Genomic DNA, 20,840 nt, shown 5'->3' on the forward strand with positions numbered 1-20,840 from the left:
CGCCAAGCCTTGTCTGAACGAGAGTCAGTCTCATAGCACGAAACCTCCCCTTTGTTTCAGCCCAGCGCTGTGCTAAGGAAGCACTTCCAAAGGGGTGCCCCACCGCAGCACCCCTAGCACCTCCCATCTGCTTTCATCGTAGCTCCTCTCTTTCTCTGCCACCTCTGCACCATTACTGACATCTGTAAGCAGTTGCTGGCTCACACCAGGGACTCTTGGGGCAGCACAGGCACCCCCAGGGCTGGAGCCCACAGAAAGGGGGTTCATGCCATCCTCTGGCACGACTTGGCACTGGGAAAGGCTAGTCCCTAGGAACTACGTGTAGGGCAGGAAGCATCCCTTGCTTTCCCCAACCCCTGGCTCCTTCTGACCTTACCCAGGTGCTCTTTCAGATGTTAACCTCCAGTGCCATTTCCCTGTGCTGCTCTTTCTGCAGCCAGAGGGAAGAAGGAAGGGGCAGAGCCAAGAGCAGCTCTTTAAAAGGGGCTTAGCCCAGGGGCAGCCTGCCTTGGGGTGTTTGCCCCAGGAAAACTTGGCTGGGACACATCTCCAGCTCAAACTGTGGCACCAGGGCAGTGTTAGTGCAAACATCAGTCAGACACAGAGGCAAGGTGCAGCCGGTTTTACTTGAAGTGGCTGCCCCGGGGAGATGCACACTTATTTGGGACCGAGGGCTGGGATTTTGCAGTGAAGAGGGGCAGTAGCCACGGTGCATAGAGGGTTGGGGAGAGGATTTCAAACCGCTCTTTCTGCTCAGGAAGGAGGAGAGGGACTGAGTGTGGAGAACCAGGGGAGCTCGGCTGGGTCAGGGGTGATGGTGGGAGCTGTTTCCCTGTGCGGACATGCAGGACCAGAACCTGGTGTGTACTTTGCGCACACCCATGTGCTTACCCCATGCACATGCACCTGAAAACACTGCTCATCCACGCAGAGCTGAGCGATCGGAGGGGCATCAGTGTGTGTGTGGGGCCTGGAAGCTGGCTTGGCAGGCAGTGTGGGCTCACGGAAAGGAAGGGGAGCACACACTTATGCCCAGCTTGTGCGGCACATCCACAAAGGCACCTAGACACTGCTTGTGCCCACAGCCATGCATGAGGTGCAGCCACAAGCACCCGGACACACTCGACCAGCGTAACGTGGCTTTGCGGTGCAGCAGTGGCAAGGGATCACTGTGCTGAGAGCAGCCCCATCCCCATCATGGGTCTGAGGGACAGAAGCAAAGCTGGGCTCCTCTTTCCTGCAAGGAGGGCATAGTCCCGAGCAAAAGCAACCTTTGCTTGAAGCCTCACACATAAATACAGCTGTAACGTGGTGTGAATCATGCCCAGAGAAGCAGATAGTTAGGAATGCAATTGCTCAAGCGCGTTCCCTGATCTCTTTGGATTGGGGCCATGGTGATTTTTACGTTTTGCTCCACAAAAGCTGGTGTTACCCTCCACAGCCCTCTCGCCAGGTACTTGTGGTATTCCGGAGCTGGCCAGGGCACCCGCCGGTGGTCAGTCCGGCTTGACTATTAGCCAGAATCCATTAGCATCTAATGGGAATAAGCCTCAGGAATACGGCCTCAATAAACATGGGCATATTTGAGGTCGATATAACCCTGAGGGAAATTTGCCCAGGTAATTAAAGCCAGACAAGGAGTTGCCTGTCCCAGAAATATATTTACCAAAGGCAGTAAAATCAAGACAGAGCGTTTAATAACCAATCTTTGGTATATCTAGTGTGTGCTGCTTCTCACTGTCCTGCTCATCCATGCCTCGGCTGTGTGCTATGCAAGAACTCATCAGGAGCCCACAGGGAGCCCTGGTCTAGGGAAAGGCGGCTGAAAAGAGGATCTGAAGGCATCGAAGAGCCAGAACTGAACTTATTATTGAGCCCCATGTCACGATCTTTGCAGGTTTGGCGTTGTCAGCTCTAACAGGTTCCGTTTCTCTGCCCGCTCTCACCCTGCGGGCGGGCAGCCGGGATGCCGTAACCGCACACCGGTTTGCCCTTCCCCTTTTCGAGCTGGGCGCCGACCTTTCGAACTAAAGGGAAGCCGCTGCCGGAAAGCGGAACCGATCCCGCTCCGCACCCCCCGGCCGGGCACCGGGACCGAGCCCCCTCGGCCGGGCCCCGCCGTTCCCATGGCGACCCCGCCCGCCCTCATCAAACATGGCGGCCGCACCGCCCTCGCCGCAGACATGCGCCTGCGCCTCCCCGACGGGCCGCCGCTCACCCCCTCCCTTTCGGGTACCAACCAATCAGCGCCGGTTCCTCCCCAGCGGAGGGGGCGGTCCCGGGCTCGCGGGGGTGCGGCTAACCAATCAGCGCGCAGCGTGTCCGGGGCGGAGGGGCGGAGCTACGCTGGAGCCGGGCGCCCCCGCTGCTGCTGCTGCCGCCGCCGCCGCCGCCGCCGCCACCGCCCGCGGCTCCCGCTGCCGCCGCCTTGCCCGGCCCCGGCCCGCGGGAGCGCCCCCACGCCCGGTTGTCCTGCAGGGCCGCGGCCCGGTGGCCGGACGGGGGCGACGGGCCGGGTACGGTCGCGGCCGCCCCCGCGCCGTCCTCATGTCGGCGCCGCTGAAGAAGGGCCCCGGGGGGCTGATCGGGCTCATGAAGGACGCCTTCCAGCCGCACCACCACCACCTCGGCCCGCACCAGCCCGGCGCCGTGGATAAGAAGATGGTGGAGAAGTGTTGGAAGCTCATGGACAAGGTGGGCCCGGCGGGGGGTGTGGGGCAGCCCCGGGCAGGAGGGGAGGGCGGTGGGGCGGCTCCCGGGGGGTCGGGCTGGGGCGGAAGTGGGACCGTCGGTTGGGCCGAAGGGCTTTGGGCTGGGGCTGGGCTGAAGCGGGCGGGCAGGCGGGGTGGGGATGGGGGCAGGGCTGTCCCGGAGAGGTTTGGGCTGGCTCTGGGGGCAGAGGGGGCTAAGATAAGGCTGGAAGTGCAGGGTTGAGTGTGGGGTAGAGAGCTGTAGGGCTGGGGTGCAACGTTTGTGTGGGGTGAGAGGTGTATGGGCGCAGTGCTTTGGGGAGGGGAGGATGTGGGAGCCGGTGGACAGGTATGCGGTGGAAGAGAGGCCGGAAGCAGGATGGGAGCGGGATGTGGAGATGGGGAGGTGTGGAGAGGGAATAGCAGCTCTGCAAGGGGTGAGCTGCGTGCGGGGCTGTGGAGGGAACAGGTTGGAAAAAGAGGGGAAGATTTGGGATGGAGGATGCAGACCTGCGCAAGAGGATCAAGGAATTGTGCCACTGTGTTCTTGTGGATGCTGGGGTGGGCGCTGGTGGGGTATGGTGGGGAGCTGCAGGTGCAGCAGCGGTGTCAGCGGTAGGTCCCACCTGTGTATAACCACACGAGGGAGGAATCTAGGATTTGTTTGTCTGAAGGTGAGCTTTGGCCTGTGATAGAGCCTGCTGTGTGGGGACTGGATGGTAAGGCTGAACATCTGCTTTGGGGCGGTTCAGATTATTCTTTTGTGAATCGATGGGGACGTGTTACCGAGCTCAGCACAGAACCTTTTCCTTAAAACTGGGGTCCTGGTAAAAAGCCCCATGAAAGCCTGAATAAAACCCTTTGCAGTAAATGCTTGTAGTTACACAAAGATGAATGAGTATGAAATCTCACATTAAACAGTGAGAACCTGTGGTGCAGGAATTGGAAAGGCCATTTACAGTCCGACACCTTTATGCAGGGCACAACATTCTGGGGTCATTAAGACCCTCCCCTTCTCCACCTCTTAAAATGCCAGGAAATGGCTATTGACGGGGCAGGACACCAGACCTTTTGGTCCGATGGTGTGGTGGAGCATGGCAGTTGATGTGCTAGCCTGGCTGGGTGTGTTGGTAAATGCATTGTTTCAACAATGCTGAGATGTTAGTGAATGCTGGTGTGACTTACAGGAGACAAAGTAACTGAGCAAAGGCATCCGAAATTGGCCATAAAATAAAAATCCTCTAATGTTTTTCCTGGGATTTTGATCGCTCCTCTGATGTTGCTACTGTTCAGCCCTGAGAATTGAGGCTAAAACATGCAGTGCATTTTATAACGCTGGGTTCAGGGCCCTAAAAGTAGTGTAGAGTAAAAGCATCGGCCAAGTTGCCTCCAGTCCTTGGGCGCTGTCACCTTGCTGCCTTCTTCCCTCTGGGAGCAGAGCAGGCAGGGCTGACGGGCACGCTTCATCCAGTTGCCCTGCAGGCTTATGCATTTCAACTTTTCTTCCTCTTTTCCCTGCGTTGTTTATCCATGCAGGGTCTGAATCTCCTGCAGTAAATGCAGGCAGAGTAGATGACGTTTTTAAGGACATCCTAAATTATCTTCATGCCAAGAAATCACTTTGTGCTGGCTGGCTCAACAAAAGACATGGTTTATAGTTGTGCCTTGCTGTGCTTATGATGAGCTTTGATCACCTTCTACAGGGAGAGGTTGGGATAAAGAAGAAAGTCATTTGAGAAGTGCCAGTGGCTCTGTTGCAAACATTGAGGACAACCATAACTGCTAATGTGGGAGAGGTAGTTTGAGCATGGAAACGTGATCCTCGATGAAATAAGTGTAACTTGCAGGTACAACTTGTAAGAATGCACATCTTCATTCTTGTGCATGTGATATAGAAGTGAATGTCAGCCTGCGTTTGACCTCCTAACCAGGTCTGTTCAAAGGAAAAGATTGGCCTGAAAACTACCTTTTATTACCTTGGCATTTTGAATTGCAGTGGGATGGTTTAGTGTGGGGAGGATACTTTGACAGCTTTAGGTGTGCATAGCCAGTCTGTGGCTGTATGGTCTCTCCACCGTGGTATCTCACTGACAGAAAAGCCAAGGCGACTGTTGTATTTGTCACAAGTTAAAGAAAACTCTTTCAAACGTGCACTGACTTCACAGTTTTGCTTGTAGGCACCATCTGAAAACACTTATGTGTAGGCTTAATGTTTAAAGGCTTAAAGAGTTAGTTGTTCAGTCTGATTTGTACAGCAGGGAAGATTTGGCCTGTCAGATTTCAATTAGACTTCAGTTGTACTTGTGCACACATCTGAATTAAACCTGCTTTTAGTAGTGTAGCAAGTTGCCAGGCAAACAGAGTGCTTGTGAACGCAGGAGTGAGAAAGGCTAAACGAATGGGAAGTGTTGAAAATGGGTTAGTTTTCTGGGCCGAATAATTGAAATTACAGGTGCAGATAAAAGAAGTACTTGTGAGCATGTTTAATAGATGATGTGTTTGCCTTTCAGAGCTGTGTCTGTGTGCGTACACTACATTCATGACCTGATTCGTTAGTCTGCATAATCAGCTGGTGCTGTCAAAGCATTCGTGCATCCCTGTTTTCGGATGTGACGGATGAATTTCCTATGCAAGTTGATTCTTGTCCAAATATTTTCCCCATAATGTTCTCCATAAGCTGCCTGACATGTATTCCACATTCTTTCGCTTGAAGTTCTCATCTTTGTCAGTCCTGACTGTTCCTCCCACAGTTGTACGTGGTCACATAGAGCATGGATATAAAATAGCCCTTTTCATCACTGTGCAGCACGTTGTTCACCTTCAGTTGAATTTGGGGATGGTTTTATCTATGTCATAGGGGTTAGATGTGTCTTTGGAAGCTGATTGCTGTCAGATGTCTTGTGAGCCTGCAGTGACGAACAGCAGCGATTTCCTTGCGGTGTCCTGAGCCTAGTCAAGTGTACAGATGAGTTCAGGTGGGAGGAACTGCTGTTAGTTTGGTTTTCTTATGCTCATAATAAACTCATCTTCTCATTGCGTTTAGCAAACAGAACAGTGCTCAGTATAAGAAATGTACAACGTATCGGCTGGTGAAAACAATTTGTGTTTTTGACACCAAAGGATGAGATGACAAATCAGTTCTTATGAATGGGATCTGGGTTTATGGGATTATCATTTAGATAACGCTGACCTCTTGAGTTCATTGCTGAGGATTGTGTTTGAAGAATTGGCGGTGTAGTTGTGAGCCACTCAGGATGAGGTATAAGGGATGTAGCAGGAAAGTGGTAAGAGTACATGTAGCAAGTCATGGAGGAGGAAGACAAGCTTTGAGATAAAGCTTCTCTAAACAGTGTACTGATACCATTCAGTTTCTAAAACTGATAGGAAGAAATGCCACTGCGGGTCACCTTCATTGTAAGTGGAGGAGAGGCCAAACACAAATTCAGCAGGAGATAAGAGAAGTTTGAGTAGGTTTTCTTTTTTGCTGCTGGCTTAAGGTGAAATGGGATGTGATTGCAGTGACGAAGTTATCTATTTAGTTCTTAAAGGAAGGAAAGAACTATGGCTTTGCAGAAGTGTGCTGAAGAAGGGGTCTGAGTCGGAAGGGGAAAGCTGTAATCTGGCACAGTAGCACCTTGGGGGCCTGTTAAACACTGTCCCCTGTGTGAGGCAAGCAGGTAGGTGCTGTCTGTGCTGGGGACTTTCTACCAGAACAAGAAGTGGGTGCTGTACCAATGGCTGCAGCAAACAGCCTGGCACTGGCTTTTTCATGTGTGAGGCTGGGGATGAGCAAAATGGGGAAAGAGATGGGATGGATAGACAGGAATCTGAGAGAGGAGGGTTCAGGGTGTGTTGGAGGACACAACCTGCTAGTGTGAGAGCTGCTGAGCATGCCTTGGGGGGCCAGTTTGTATAGGTTTGTTAACCAGCCTTCTCTGCCCTTCCTAACAAATACCGTGTATTGTTAAATGAGTGCATTTGCTTCGGTATCTTGTTTTTCCCTGAATGCTTCTTCCTTGCTTCTACTAACATTTACCTAATCCACCTACATCACTAGACTGCAGTGTTTAGATAAGCTCGGGGTTCTTGCTGTGTTTTCTCAGGTTATGTATCTGTTGTGCCTGTGACAGCACTTTCTATCTAGTGTCACTGCTTTCCTCCACTGGTTACCCAGTTCCTTTATTTGTGCAAGTCTAGTGAAGCAGTGCTGACGAGAAGTATTTTAACTCCAGAGAGCAGTCAGGCAAGCTGAAGAGGGAAAAGACTGGAGGGAAAAGTCTTTTCTTGAGGGAAAAGACTCAGTTTCCAGGCCTAGAAAATCTGCATGAGGTTTTTTTTCCTCGAATGAGCAGATAACAGATTCTTTACTTAAAACCGAGGGAGGAAACTGTTTGTTATTATTAGTTTCTTCTCTTGAGGTTGGAAAATGAAAACCCACCAATTTTAGGGTTCTTCACAGGCCGACCTCTTACAATCTTCGTGCTGAGTTTGAACTGCTTTATCGGTGGTTCTAAAACCCCAAAACTATCTCCATAAAAGGTTTGTTCCTGAGAGAATAGAGCAAAAGCCAGGCAGGCTTGGATGAGTTTGGATGGTGTTTTAAAAGCACGGATTGCTCGTGTGTGTTGCCATCACACCTCATTGAAAATACTTGCTGCTTTTTGCCCAATTCCCTTCCCCGTTGCTGGGCCCTGTGTCAGGCAGGGTAGCTCGCTGAGGGGCAGCTCTTCCCAGGGCTGGGAACATTCCTTTGGACGTTGTCACGATGCTGCAAGTGCACACTTGGAGAAACAAGCAAAAGGCAACTGGTTTTGGTGCTGCTGTGGTATAAACTTACCAAGTCTGCTTCCAAAGCAGCCGTTTCTAGTTACGTAGCTTGATTTAAATGCTTATCTTAGCAAATTTTGGTCTATTTGGTAAATAAAGCAGCTCATTTGATAATAAAATCACAGCAGTTTTAGCCTTGGGGATAACTTCTATATAATATGTATATATTTTTAACACTTCTATATTTTGCTCTCCCCAGCACAACTCAGCTGTGTCTGAGGAGCATATTTAGAACTTATTCGTGCTACATAGTGCAACAAGTTTTATGCAGGGGACAAGGGTGTTGACTCGATTTGTTGATGTTGTTCATTGTACAACGTTCACAGAAGTTCAGGCATCAGATTGAACTGGATAAGTCAGTTCTCTGACCATCCATCTCCTTATCTAGACCTTGGCAGCCTCTTCAAAATGGAAGGAAAATTTTGGCAGTAGTTTTCCATGTGTTCTTGCAGAGGCTTTTTTAGGCATCTCATTCTTTTAATGGCAGTCAGATTTTTCTGTTTGACTTTTGATCCACTTTCTCTTCACTGAATTTGAACCTTTCTCCTTGAGCTCTTCTTAGAAGCACTACTGTGAGCCGGATAGCATTGGAGATGTCACCCAACTTGGCAAGGTTGCTTTTTGCATACACCCCAAATGGCAAAGTTAAATGCTAAAGCACGGGTTTCAGAATAAATGACTTCGTTTACCATCAGCATGTAAGTGTTTAAGGGAAGTAGATATTTACGTATGCATTGTAGGGAACTAGTCAATTCCTCTTGAAGGTTTCACAAGAGGTTGTGGAAACGAGTTACTGCAAAAGGACGTTACATTGTTCTTTCCCTTTTTCCTATCCCCTTCCCTTAAGCTTTGCATTCTGCAGCACCACGTTGTTTGATACCTGTAATGCCCTTGTACCTTGCAGTGTCATTAGTGTAGACTTCATTCATGTGCTTGGTATTAAGCAGTCAGATAACATTCAGTGTAGTGAGGAACTCTAGGAAACTCTATCTACAATTTGTAGTGGCCTTCCTCTCAAGTTTGGTGTGAATTGCAGGAGATAGAAGCTGTTAGTCAGGAAGACAGCAGTAACACTATACCAGCTGCTGGTTCTCTGCTTGTGAACTTCATTTACCAGCTGAAACTGGCCTTGCAGCTCTAGAGTTGCAGCCCTTTTTATCATGGAAAGTTCACCACTAACTTGTCAAGTTGCCACTTTGCTGTTATCTCTCTCTATCATTCAGTCTAGATAATGGAAAATTTTGGCTATGGCCCATGGTGGCTTCCTTTATCCTCCCCTATGACAGAAATTTACTATCAATCAAAAGCTTTTGGCATTTAAGCTCTACATTCCTGTATCTTAAAGACTTATATTAAATTCAGCTTGCATCCGAATTTGGTAGCGTAGAGGTATAACAGGTATTGCTGTGAGTTCTGAACAGGAAGATGCTACTTGTTACTTGGGCCTAAGTAATGCAGAAGTAAGTGCCTAAAGTTATTTTGTCAACAATCCCGTAAATTCGCTGTAGATTGCAAAAAATTTGGGTTAATAGATTCAAGCTCTTAGCCTTGAGAATATGTGTTCTTGCTGCTAACATATAAATAGAGCACATGTGGCTTGGAAGGAAGAAAAATGAGATGTTTAGGTGTATGCCAAGCGGAAGACAGGTTGAGGTCATCTAATAACCCTTTAAACTAATTACTAGTATCACTGTGGATGTGTTATTAAGAGAATAAAACCAAACCCACAGAAATTACTGGGAAGAATCTGGATTTGCTCTGAAATTCATGTAACAGAAGTTAGAAGCGAAGTTGGTGCATAACTGGGGACACAAGTTCTTGCGAGCTAAACTTTTACCCAGACTTTTCTTGCCATATCAATTATGCTACAGCTTATTTCTCCTTCTTGCACAGGAAAAATTCCTTTGCATTCGTTCTTTCTTGATGGTGGTTCTTATCCACAACAAGTACAGTTTGTTGAGAGTGAGCTTTTCAGTGTATTGTGTTTGCAAGTACCACTGAGTTGTGTTGAAGTAACTCATCACTACTTGCTGTTTGTAAGATTCAAATTGGGATTTTCTTTGTTAACCATAGGTGGTGCGTTTGTGCCAGAACCCAAAACTGGCGCTGAAGAACAGCCCACCCTATATCCTAGATCTGCTGCCCGACACCTACCAGCATCTACGAACCATCCTGTCGCGCTACGAGGGCAAGATGGAGACCCTGGGAGAAAATGAGTATTTCCGCGTGTTCATGGAGAACTTGATGAAGAAAACCAAGCAGACCATCAGCCTTTTCAAGGAAGGGAAAGAGCGGATGTATGAGGAGAACTCTCAGCCTAGGTAATGGGGAGAAATATGCTCCAATATTTATGATTTTTGTAGTGCAGCACGTCGCTCCTAAAATATTTTAAGTAACATTTATCTTGCAAATGGTTTTGTGTGTTGCTCCCAACTAATAGAATTGGTGTTACTTTCTAGAACACTTACTGTTACCTCCAGAAGGAGGCTGAAATGGTATATAAAACCCTTTAGAATTTATCTGTGATATTTGTTCTGATTAACTGTGTGTGTGTCATGAGCATCTGAGGGGTAAATGATAGCTATGTCAATCATAAATCCAGCATCTTGCCTCCAGTCCCTTGGTTTTTGTTCAGAGAGAAGCAAAGAGAAAGAATTCAAAAGAGTTAATCATCCTAGTCACTTTGTAGTCAAACTAATTGATAAGTGGGGGTGGGTGAAATCCAAATCAATAGATATGAACTTCAGAAACAGAATTCCAATAGAGGCTTGCTTTCTCGCCGCAGCGATGGGAGCCTTTGGGGACTTGCTGATTGTACCATTTATGAATAAACAGCTTAGCGGGGAAGCAACTGTGGTGAGGCTTGTAAACATAAGAGTAAAAGCAGAATCACATCCAGCTAGTCTCATTAGATGTTCATTTGCTTTCCACTCAGCCCAGGAAGCAGCAGTTACTGTTTTGTCATAAAGGGGAAATACCAGACAGCCTGTTCCTGACGCTGATAATGAGCATCTTAACTTTCTCAATTCCCTAATTTGTCATAGAAAAGGAAGCAGTTGGAGTAGTCAGTGCATATGATTCCAATTCCAGTTCAAGAGATACCTGCACAAAGAATAGCACTTTGGATTCAGCTGGGGATTCTGTTAGATACCACACTTCCAGGGTCAGACTCTGTGGCTGTGTAGGCTTTTGGAGCCTGATGGCTTTATGTGCTATTTGTTTCATCTGAAATCTAGTGAAATTCATTGTTGCTCTAAAGGCACCTTGAGGTTTAAAATGTGTATAAGAATTTAAGGTGAATACATTTAAGAAAATGTCTGACCTTGTTAGGAGCTGAAGAAAAATACTATTTTTTTTCCTTTTGTAAGAATCAATGACTTCAGATATTCAAAGTGTGGAGACAGTCTTTCTCGAATATTGTCAGGACCCTGTAAAGCAAACAAATGTAACCTGAATCTGGTATTCACTGAAAATGTACTCATGGGAGTGTATGTGTGTATATATATATATATATATATATATATATATATAAAAGAAAATCTGCTTTGCTCTTAGTCTCATGCAAGGTGTGGCCAATGTTAGCCTGCAGTGTTTGGAAGACATGCCTTTAAAAATCTCATCTGGTGTACTGAAGAATCGTTTTGTCTTGACTTTTCCTGACTTTTTTTGCTTGTCCTTGAAGCTTCTTTCTTCCTGTCTTCCAGATTTAGCATTCATTTTGTTTCCTGTTGTGTATGCTCTTCTTTTCCTCCCCCAAATGGCTGCTGATGGAGAGCGAATGCATTACTTTGCTAGTAGCAACCACCTGCTTTCACACTAGCTATGCAAATGTCAAACAGACCAGTAATTAGAAATGACCGAACTCTCTTTTAGAGTGTAGGATCAGAACTGTCTTGATCCCTTGAGCATCAGCCTTCTATATTTGTTACTTCTAAATAGCTCTTTGCCTGTTTCCTCTCAAACTTTTTAGAGGTTCTCCAGTGTGCTTACCCAGGGTGGACTGGGGCAGAACTGGAGCACAGCTGTGGAGAGCACCGTGTCTTGTAGCTGCTTGTCCTGTTTTGAGAGTTCTGATAGCCGCAAGATGTGTGTCATCTAGCGCTGAGCACTTTGGTCTAGTGTTAGCTGTGCGTTTAGAGTAGAACGTGTAGGAGTATAATACGGATGCTGTTTGGTGTTAGCTGTAAGGCAGGCAGTTTATTCTCTGACTTTCAAACTAGGTGCTGTGAACAGGGTGAGAAAAGGCTTGTGCGAGCATTCGCTATGCTTACGGATGTGGGTGAGTGTTTGTTCCTTCAGTTTTTAACTAGTTGCAGCCATAGAGCTGTTAAAAGTGAATGTAGGTCCCCTGCGTCATACCTGAACCATCAGCGTGCTGAGAGCATCCTTCTGTTGTGGCTAACTCCACAGTTAGGTGATATCCAATGCTATGAGCCCTCAAACACTCAACAGCTTCCTCTTCTTAGGGCTGTAACGGCTGTTTTGTCTCTGTAGCGCTGTGGTTGTGATGTAGCGTCCTTCAGCTGCAATTGTTACTCTTACCTAAACTCATACTGTGATTTTTGTCAGGAGAACTCACTTATCTTATTAGGAGAGCTTTAGAGATGCTGTTTAAATTCTCCTTTAGGTCACTTCCATATCCGTTTAAAAATGAATGCTGTCGAGTGTGCTTTCAAAGCTATGTGTGCACTTCCTGACTAATAAGTACACACAGTAACTTCTAGTTACTGTTTACAGGCTGAGTTTTAGCAAGTACATCAGCTCCGACTTGGTGACTTCTGCGTAAGATGGGTTTTTAGTGGAGATACTATATTGCTTTCCTGAGTTTTGGCAGCTTAGGAGCTTATTTGGGTTGTCCTTGCTAATGGGTAGGTAGGTCTATAAAACCAAATCATATATTTGAGGATCTGGTAAAATACAATGGTAACATCTTTAGGCTTTGATGTTGGAATCGAATAATATTTGACGAGTTAATAATTCTGGATATTGTCCTATGTTTGCAGTAAGGTAAATGTAAGTCATTCAATAATTAGTTGGCTTTGCTGCAGTAATTAGCAGGTATTGAGGCTATACACTTATCCAAAGCTGTTGTTTCCTGTTCTTTAACAGATCACCAGTGCTTTCTAATGCAAAAGGTATTTCAAGACTCATCACCTTAAGGTTTAAAACACAACAAAAAAGCACCCAAAGCTGAAGTTTGTAGCCTATATAGGTGAAATAATGCAATAAAAGAAATTCTCTATAGGATCCTTAGCAGGTCTCTATGCAGAGCCAAAAAGACCTGTTTAGCACTGAGTAGCTTGGTGTGCTGCTACAGTGGTAAATGTGTGACTTCTCTCACCCTGTAAATATTGTAAATTTCTCGAGTTTACTTTTTAACTGGAGGTAACAAAACCTGGTTAAACATAGGTATTGTTTTGCCTTCAATGCGATGCTTCCATTGAAGCATCAAGTGCCATTAATGCTAATGCCGCAACTGCTCTGAGCGTGCTGAACTTGCCGAAGCTCTTGATTGCAGTTTAATTTAGAGGCACAGTGGTTATGCTGGAATAGTTTTTGTTTCTATTGCAGAAAGCTTTTACTCCTCCAGACCTCTTAGTTGCACAGAGGAGCTTTCATTTGTCAGCTTTCCCCACTTCATAAATTACTTATTGCAGCAGCTTTTTGGCAGTCGTGTAAATATTCTTCACATGGCAAGACAGAAGAATAGCTTGCTGATCAGTAAACAGGGATAGGAATTGTCCGTCACGTAGAAAAGGATGAATTAGGCTGAAGAGTCCATTTTTCTCCAATGAATCAAATTTACTGATTATGTGAAACCAGTCTATTATGAGGGAAAATGATTTTCTAAATAAAATCAGACCATCACGGACGTTTCCACACCGGAATGCAGTTATGGAAGCTGGAGGGTAGGGGTTAGGTGAAAGGCTGAGAAGAAGTAATTACTCAGGATGTGGATTGGGTGTTTAATAGCACAAGTCATTTTACTAGTTCAGCTTGAATGCTTTGGAAAACAAGCTGTTAACAAACCCAGTCAACAAAACTAAGATATCTGTAGAGGAGAATGGGATTAGGTGGGGAATATCATAAACCCTCTCCATAGGACGTGAAGTTGCAAAAAAAGCTTTGGGAAGCTAGTGCATAGTTACCTGTTGTCTTCGTGACAGGAGCCTTATGGGATGCTGGCTCAGCAGGATTTCATATTCTTCTCTAGCTCCAAAGTGAAGAGTTACTAATTTACACAGGAAAAAGCTCCCGATATTTAATGTCTCCTGGAAATGAGCATGCAGATCTCTAAAGGAAGAGGAAACGCATGAAGAATGACTTGAGGGGAGAAGTTGGATTTTCAAGAGGAAAAAGTTGGAAAACACTTTGTGCTAAGCCATGAACCAGTAAAGCCCTTTGGGGCGAGGGCATTAGTGCTCTAATCTCACATTTGAGAGTGCTTGCACATATTCCTGTGCAGTGAAAAAGAGATAGTATAAAATGTGGAACTCGAGCGGTGCATGGTGTGTGAGTCCTCTTTCTGTCACTTCCTTCTAATACAGCTCAGACTTTTTTTTTAACAAAACCCACTAGTGTGAAGAAGCCTACATCTGCATTTAAATTAGAACATCTTAAAGAAAAGAACAGGCTCCAAAGCAGCCCACAAGAAAGGTTTCCTTGCCAGGCTTCAGCATATGAACACTAACTAACTGCTTATTACCCGAGAAGAAATTCATTATCATTTAAATGTTGTTGGAGGGAGAAAAGTGTTATTTCTTTTTAATTTGGCTTTAAATTGCCAGTTTAGGTGATAGTTGTGGAGCTTAAGTAACACTTAGCATAGCTGGCATAAGCTTGCATTTAGTTTAGTTTTCTTTCAGCCAAAAATTGACCACAGTCTTGAAAATCAAATTAGGGACAAATGTAAACTTTTCAAACTGTTGTATAATCAGGAATTACGATTGGTTTATTCTTTGCTCTCAGAGCCTGTAACATCATAAGAGTTTTATGGAAGGCTAACTCTGAGGGCTCGATGATGTGGATGGGAGTGCAAGCATGTTATTTAGTTTGTAGTAATTATCATTTGAAACGTGGTTAGGTTTCTGGATGCTGGCAAAAACGTGTTGCTGCTACTTGGCAACTGTGTCGTGTTTCTTGGGTGCTTGCCTTGTGTCTTAAGGGCTGAGATGCCATGTGTTGTATTTCTATACTATTTAAATCCAGAAAAATAAGGGGATTTTTAGCCTCTTAACTTTGAAAGAGATCTAGCTTGTTAAAAATACACCACCAGCATTTGTGCCTAGAATAATAAATCCAGATCCTCTAAGGGGCAGTGGGTTTGGTGCTTCTGGTCAGCACACTGGTCTGTTGTCCTTTCTGCTTCAGGTCAGTCAAATCCATTTGCATGATGATACAGGTATACCAAACTCTTCTGGTGTATTTTGCGTGACACTTTAAACTGGTTGATATTCTCTACTTGCAGGACTCGAGGTATTTAAGTACATCTATATGTTAGCTGGAAAGTGCCAGGATTCGGAAGACTGTAAGGAAACATAGTTTTGTGTGATATCTCTGTCTTGTAGTATCTAAAGCACTGATAAAGGAATTAGCCCGTGGTATTTCTTGCCTCTTTAAAGCTTCAACTGGTACCAGTAAAACACTTAGAATGGAAAGAAATACTTCATGTAGAAAATGCCTTTCACGAGTTACCTATTGCAACTCATGGGGGCCAGCTCAGGTACAACATCTTATGAAGTTTAGCTTCCACGTGCAGTTAGGTGTGTGTTCTGTGCATGAGCTGGCATCCTTTGCCAGGCACACTGGCACCCACAGCATCCCCTAACGCAGACCAGCTCCATTGCACAGGAGGCAATAAATAGTGCATTCAGGTTATTCAAGCCTGCTGTTAAGGCGGTGTAATGGAACTGGGATTAGACCTGGAAAAGTCAGAAATATCTACTCCTGTGGTTTATGTGTTCCCATTTTGCTGTTTCAGTACGTGAAGTCTTGAAGTTGCAGAATTAGCAACTGGTTTTATAGCTCTACAAAGAATGAAACGGTGAAGCCCATCGTTCTTGAAATGGAAAAGTGTTTTGGGAGCTGAACCTTGTATTAACAAGAGGTGTTATGCATTAGTTTCCTTTCTTTCAAAGGGTGCTGAGATGAGCTAGTCTACAAAATCAGTGCAGCATTAGCTGTGAAGTTGTACAGTACAAGCAATTCATTTGCCTATTCTAAACCGTCTGGTTTGCTGTCACTCTGCTATATTAGTTATCCAGTGGAAATACTGGAAGTGTTAGAGCAGTGGCCCAGCATAACTTTGGAAGGTGGCTTCTCTTGAGCTAGTAATAGTTAAATGGAATTTCATTCACTTCCTGTGTTGCAAGTTTTGTTGAAAGTAGTTCCGCCGTTTCTATTTTTACAACTGATTACTGCGTGTAGAGGACTGAAGCTGTCTCAGGGTTATAAAAGACATCTTGGGATCACTTCAAGCATTTCCCCTTGCTGCTTATGTGCATAGGCTGGAGTTTTCTGTTAACATGAAGAGCAGAAAGCTTCTTGCTGGTGTGGTAGTAGGGTATAAGGTGCAGTTCTTTCTGGAACCAGGCTCAGCCACTTATCTGCTGAAATTGGGGCTTACTGCTCACGTCTGGTGCATGTTTGGTAACTTCTGAAAAGCATGTGTTATGTGATCACCTCACACCTTTGTGGTTTCCGAAAGCTCCATTTTACTTGTTGGAGACTTGTTAAAAGAGCTAGTTCTGGGGGGGTTGGTTGTGGTTTTTTAGCTCTTAAATCTTCAAAATATCAAATTGTAAGATATAAAGTAGTTAGAGGAAAAAATAATGTTTAGCTGTTTGCAGGACCTGTGGCTCTTGGTTATGATTTCTTGCAGTAGTACTTTGTAAGGGGATAATATTCTGCAATCATAAGCATGTGATAAGGAATTAGAAATTCCCTAGCTGCAGTTCATGGGATCATAGGATGCACAGACATTGCATTACTTATTTGTGAGCTGCACGTACGGGTCATGCCCTTTAAACAGCCAAGTTGACACGTAGAGAGAGGCTTCTCTTGAGTTTTGAGTATAATGGTTTTACAGTAATTTAGGTCCTCTGATTTTAATTCTTTTTGCACACCAGCAGTGAAGATTCAAGAGGGAAATCGTAGCTGGTTTGGCACTGATTTTATGAAATAAAGCATTGTCTCAAAAGTGTGTTGAAGTGAAGTCAGTCGAGTCGTGTTCTGCTTGATTTTATTTTGGAGCCACGGTGAAGGTGTGGCTGTGCAGCCTACGCTTAGCTGAACATCTCTTGTGTAAATCCAGTGTTCACAAGTGTTAACTGAAGTCAGTGGTAATGCAGCTACAAAAATCCCTTCGAAAATCTGGTCATCTATAAGAAATATGGACAATAACTTCAGAGAAACGAAGCATTTTGTTACAGCTCTTCATTCCTCTGCACAACAGTGTTTGTAGCATGCTTTCCACAGAACGAGCTTTACAGACATGACAGTATGTGCGTGTCAAATTCTGGCATGTGAGCACAATATTGTGACTGAATCCTCCAGTGGAGCACTCTCCCTATGTGTGTGAGGAACAAAATTACACTGTCACAGCGTTAGCTGTGAAGTAGTTGAGAAATATTGGAAGAAAATGACAGAATTGGTAGCACTACATTAGCATTGCCTTGAGGTAAGGAAGGCGCTTTAGTCATGAGGCGCATTAGGTGCTGTATGACTTTGTAACATGAATTAATTGAACTAATCGTGTCAACACAGCTGAAAGAGGCAACGCTCTGATTAAAGCTGTCCTCTGCTGTTAATGGCTTTGCAAGGCTGAGCCTGTGCGCTGGAAAAAGGCTTTTGTCTGGCAAACAGGAGACTGGAAAAGCAAAGCGTGCTCTGGGTCTGAGGGAGGCAGCAGCACCAGGACACCCAGCCTGCGGAGGGGCTGCACCGAAGAACTGTGGTGCAAATGGAAGTGCCTGCTCGACCTTTTGGCTTCCTCTAAGATGCGTGGAGCAAACGCAGTCATGAAACAGGAAGGAAGTAGCACAACCACAGCGAAGGGGGCACTGAGGAGGGAGCATGGAGGAACATGCCTGCTCAGCCTGCAGAGCCACCGGCAGACCTGGCCTTGGGGAGCCAGCTTAATAACCACTGGGTAACCAAAGAAACAGTCTTGCTTCATGCTGGTTTTGGTTCCCCAAAATGGTTGCTTTTTAGAGTCCTGTCAGTGTCAAGGCAGTGCATTTTCACAGGTGACTGTAATTGCAGCTCTAAAGGCTCTGGTGATGTTTCTGGGTTGTTAAACTGTTCTGTTAACACTGTATATGGAAGGAATAATGCCTCCATGCTAGAACTGCAGATGTTTCTTAGTGAAATATTTGGCTACTGTATGGAGTGGAAAAAATATTTGGCTTTGTGAGCTTTCACTTTTTCCTTCCGCCCTCGTTTCGCTATCTGACAATAATGAGCTGAATACTCTGCGTGGATGTGTGAAAGCACTTGCAAGAATGTGAAATCCTACCTGAACTGTAGCAGTTAGACATTAACCACTGCCCAGAAATGTGCTGTAGTTCTGTGTTTGAAGCTGGTGCAGGTGTTGCCTTCAGCTCAGCTGCAAACAGCGAGGAGAGCCAACTGATAGGGCCTGTGGTCCCTGGGTGATGTTTTCACACGTGCTTGTATGACACGTGTTTAAATTCAGTGGGATTTAGGTGCCTAAGTCAGTGATTCCCAAACCGCGATTATCATACCTCTGATGCAACTCTTGGTAACAATATCCGTGTTCATTACTGGGTTCAGCTAAAGTTTGAAGGAGGGTCATCACAGGCTATAAGAAACATGGTAGATTGCTGGAGGCCTGTGGCCAGAAGTGTTTGGGAATCTCTGGTCTAGGTCACTTAAGTGTTCATTGAAAATAGTACCCTTTTTTGTCTGGGAGAATACTTCCTTCTGTTTAGTTGAAGCAATGGAGACGAGGACAATTGCTGATGTTGCTAAAAATAAAACACAATCACTATAAACTTCGATATGCCAATAAAAAAAAGTTCACTGCAATTGCAAGCACTTATTTGATCTGTAATAATTTACAAATGTGTAACTTATTAAAATAAAAGAGTGCACTCCTGAAAGAAAACGTTTGTCCTTTTAGCACAGGATTGGTAACTAGTTGCTGTATGTAAAAGCTAGTTACTGACATTAAACACTCTGCACTTTGCTGCTCTTTATGTTCACCTTCTGTGTTTTTCTTGTTGTTGGTTGAAGATACAGCTGAATATTTGTAATTGAATTGCAAAATGTTCAGTTATTAGCAACTTTTTTTGGAAACAGAGTCCCTCATTGTGCGTCTGTGTAAGATATTTGTTTATCCCCTTCAAGCCTGTGCAAGTTCATTCTTCTCTTGCTGAAATGATACGCTCAGCTGAGTGCAAGCACTTCCTGAAACTCGGCTAAGGGAGAAGGCTCTAACACAGAAGCCATAAGCAAGGACACAGGAAGATGCCTTGTTGTTGTCTTACAGTGTTAACTGCTGCTTTAAACTATGCACTTGTCCACTTAGCTGCTTGTTTGGGGGGCAGAAATGCGTGAGGGTGCTTGTTTTTCACAGTCCTCTGGGCAGCAATAGGAAGAGTCTATGTCTGAAATGACTTCACTTCCGCCTACCAAATATTGCATCCGTTAGTTTCAAGCACGCTTAGAAATCTTTCACAAATAGGACGTGATTTTTGCAAGTGTTGAGTCCTAGCAAGTCACTGCTGCCCTTGCCATTAACTAAACAGCGTTAGGATTGCTGGCTTTGTAGTCATGCATTGCTGTGAGCTGCCACGTTACCTGCCCCTCTCCAAATGGTTCAGTATTCAGAACTGAATTCTTACCGATTACTTCCATGTTAATGCAATAAAATAATCAGCAGGTTTTGTTCAAGCCTCCATTTGTATAGACTTAGAAACAAAAAAATCTCTTTTTTGCCTGGGTTGTAAATGATTCATGGTGTTTGCTTTTTTTTCTTTGCACTGCTATAAACTATCACCTTTTCTGCTATTTTATGGAAGTGAGGACTTTCAGAAGACAGCTTGGGGAGCAAGCTCTGCAGCTAGAACCTCTGATGTGCAGTTCTAATAGTGGTTGCCAGCCAGAGGCATTGCAGGGACATGGTAGGAACCTTCCCTCTAGAGGGAGGGAGGGAGCTGGGCTCTGAGTTTGCAGTAAGTCACCTTCTCTGTAGCATTAGCCGGTGGCTGTGCCTAGGAATCCCAGCCTTCCCTGCTAAATGCACAGTTGCTTATCTGCTCCTGAGAAGAGGAATGCACAGCTTTGCACTACTTAACATTACACCAGGCTGGGGAGATGCACGAACAGGTAACAGCCTGGGTTTGTACTGCTGTAGCTTCTTTGCGTATCTGTTCTAGGTCCTGAGCCAGTGATCTTCATCAATGCAATTGGGATCACGTAGGAAGCCATTACTTTGCTGTTCTGATACAGCTTAGTTTTTCCTACACGCAGATCCTGTGTAGTTTGTTTTAAGACATGCTGTATAAACCTTCCTGAAAACAGAAAGTGAGGAATTAGTGTAGCGTTCCAAAGGTATAGCAAACTGCAAAAGCAGATGACTTGAAACTGAGATACACTGGTAGGGCAAGGGGACTTTCTGCCAGCCTCTCTCTGTGCAGGGCAGTTACCTAAGGAAGAGGGGTAAACAGCCCAGCTTTTGGCCTGTGTTGACAGAATCAACCAACCAAATCATCCAGCTGCTTTAAAACACGCGCAGTTTGAATGTGTAACGCATCCAGCATAGAGGTGCTGAAGGGAGCAGCTGACAGAAGAGCATCTGCATGGTTTTACTTTGTTAATCTTGAGCACCTGTTGTTATTGCACATGTATGAAATGACAAAAAGCAGAGCCCCTTGCTGTGTAGCTGACACCTTCTATAAACACTTCGAGCAGCCTTCGTTGCTGAGACACAAAATGCAGTTGAATACATGAGGGTAAGGAACGAGAGCTGCTGTCAAAGAAGACTTACCATTTTGAGCCATGTGTACCTTCTGGTCTTCCCAGGCTCTATCACAGCATGGAGAAAGAACTCACGTGGAGCTGAGTAAACAGCAGAATATACGTCAAGCAAAGCAGGCCACTTCCAGTTGAGTTTAGACTGTATCAAAGTGTGATATGGAGCTAGAAGACCAAAGCCCAAATGTCCAGAGACTTCTGGCAGAAAGTCTGGAGGCAGTTCCCTGTCAATAGCTGGGGGTCAGTTCTGCAGCCAGATGGATTAACAGAATAAGTACTTCAAGTAGGAATAGCATATCTGGAGTAAGAGGTATCCAAAAAATG

General features: G+C 45.2%; 1 protein-coding gene across 1 annotated transcript in view; it reads left to right on the forward strand.

The window, feature by feature from the left end:
- Positions 1-2,310: 2,310 nt before the first annotated feature.
- CBL (Cbl proto-oncogene) overlaps positions 2,311-20,840 on the forward strand; it is a 39,029-nt gene continuing 20,499 nt past the window's right edge. Inside the window, exons 1-2 of the mRNA XM_030505337.1 lie at positions 2,311-2,694; positions 9,591-9,838. Of these exons, the coding sequence (XP_030361197.1) occupies positions 2,548-2,694; positions 9,591-9,838 (395 nt within the window). The 5' untranslated portion in view covers positions 2,311-2,547. The remainder of the gene's footprint in view (positions 2,695-9,590; positions 9,839-20,840) is intronic.

This window comes from Strigops habroptila, chromosome 17, assembly GCF_004027225.2.
Source record: "Strigops habroptila isolate Jane chromosome 17, bStrHab1.2.pri, whole genome shotgun sequence".
NCBI lineage: Eukaryota > Metazoa > Chordata > Aves > Psittaciformes > Psittacidae > Strigops > Strigops habroptila.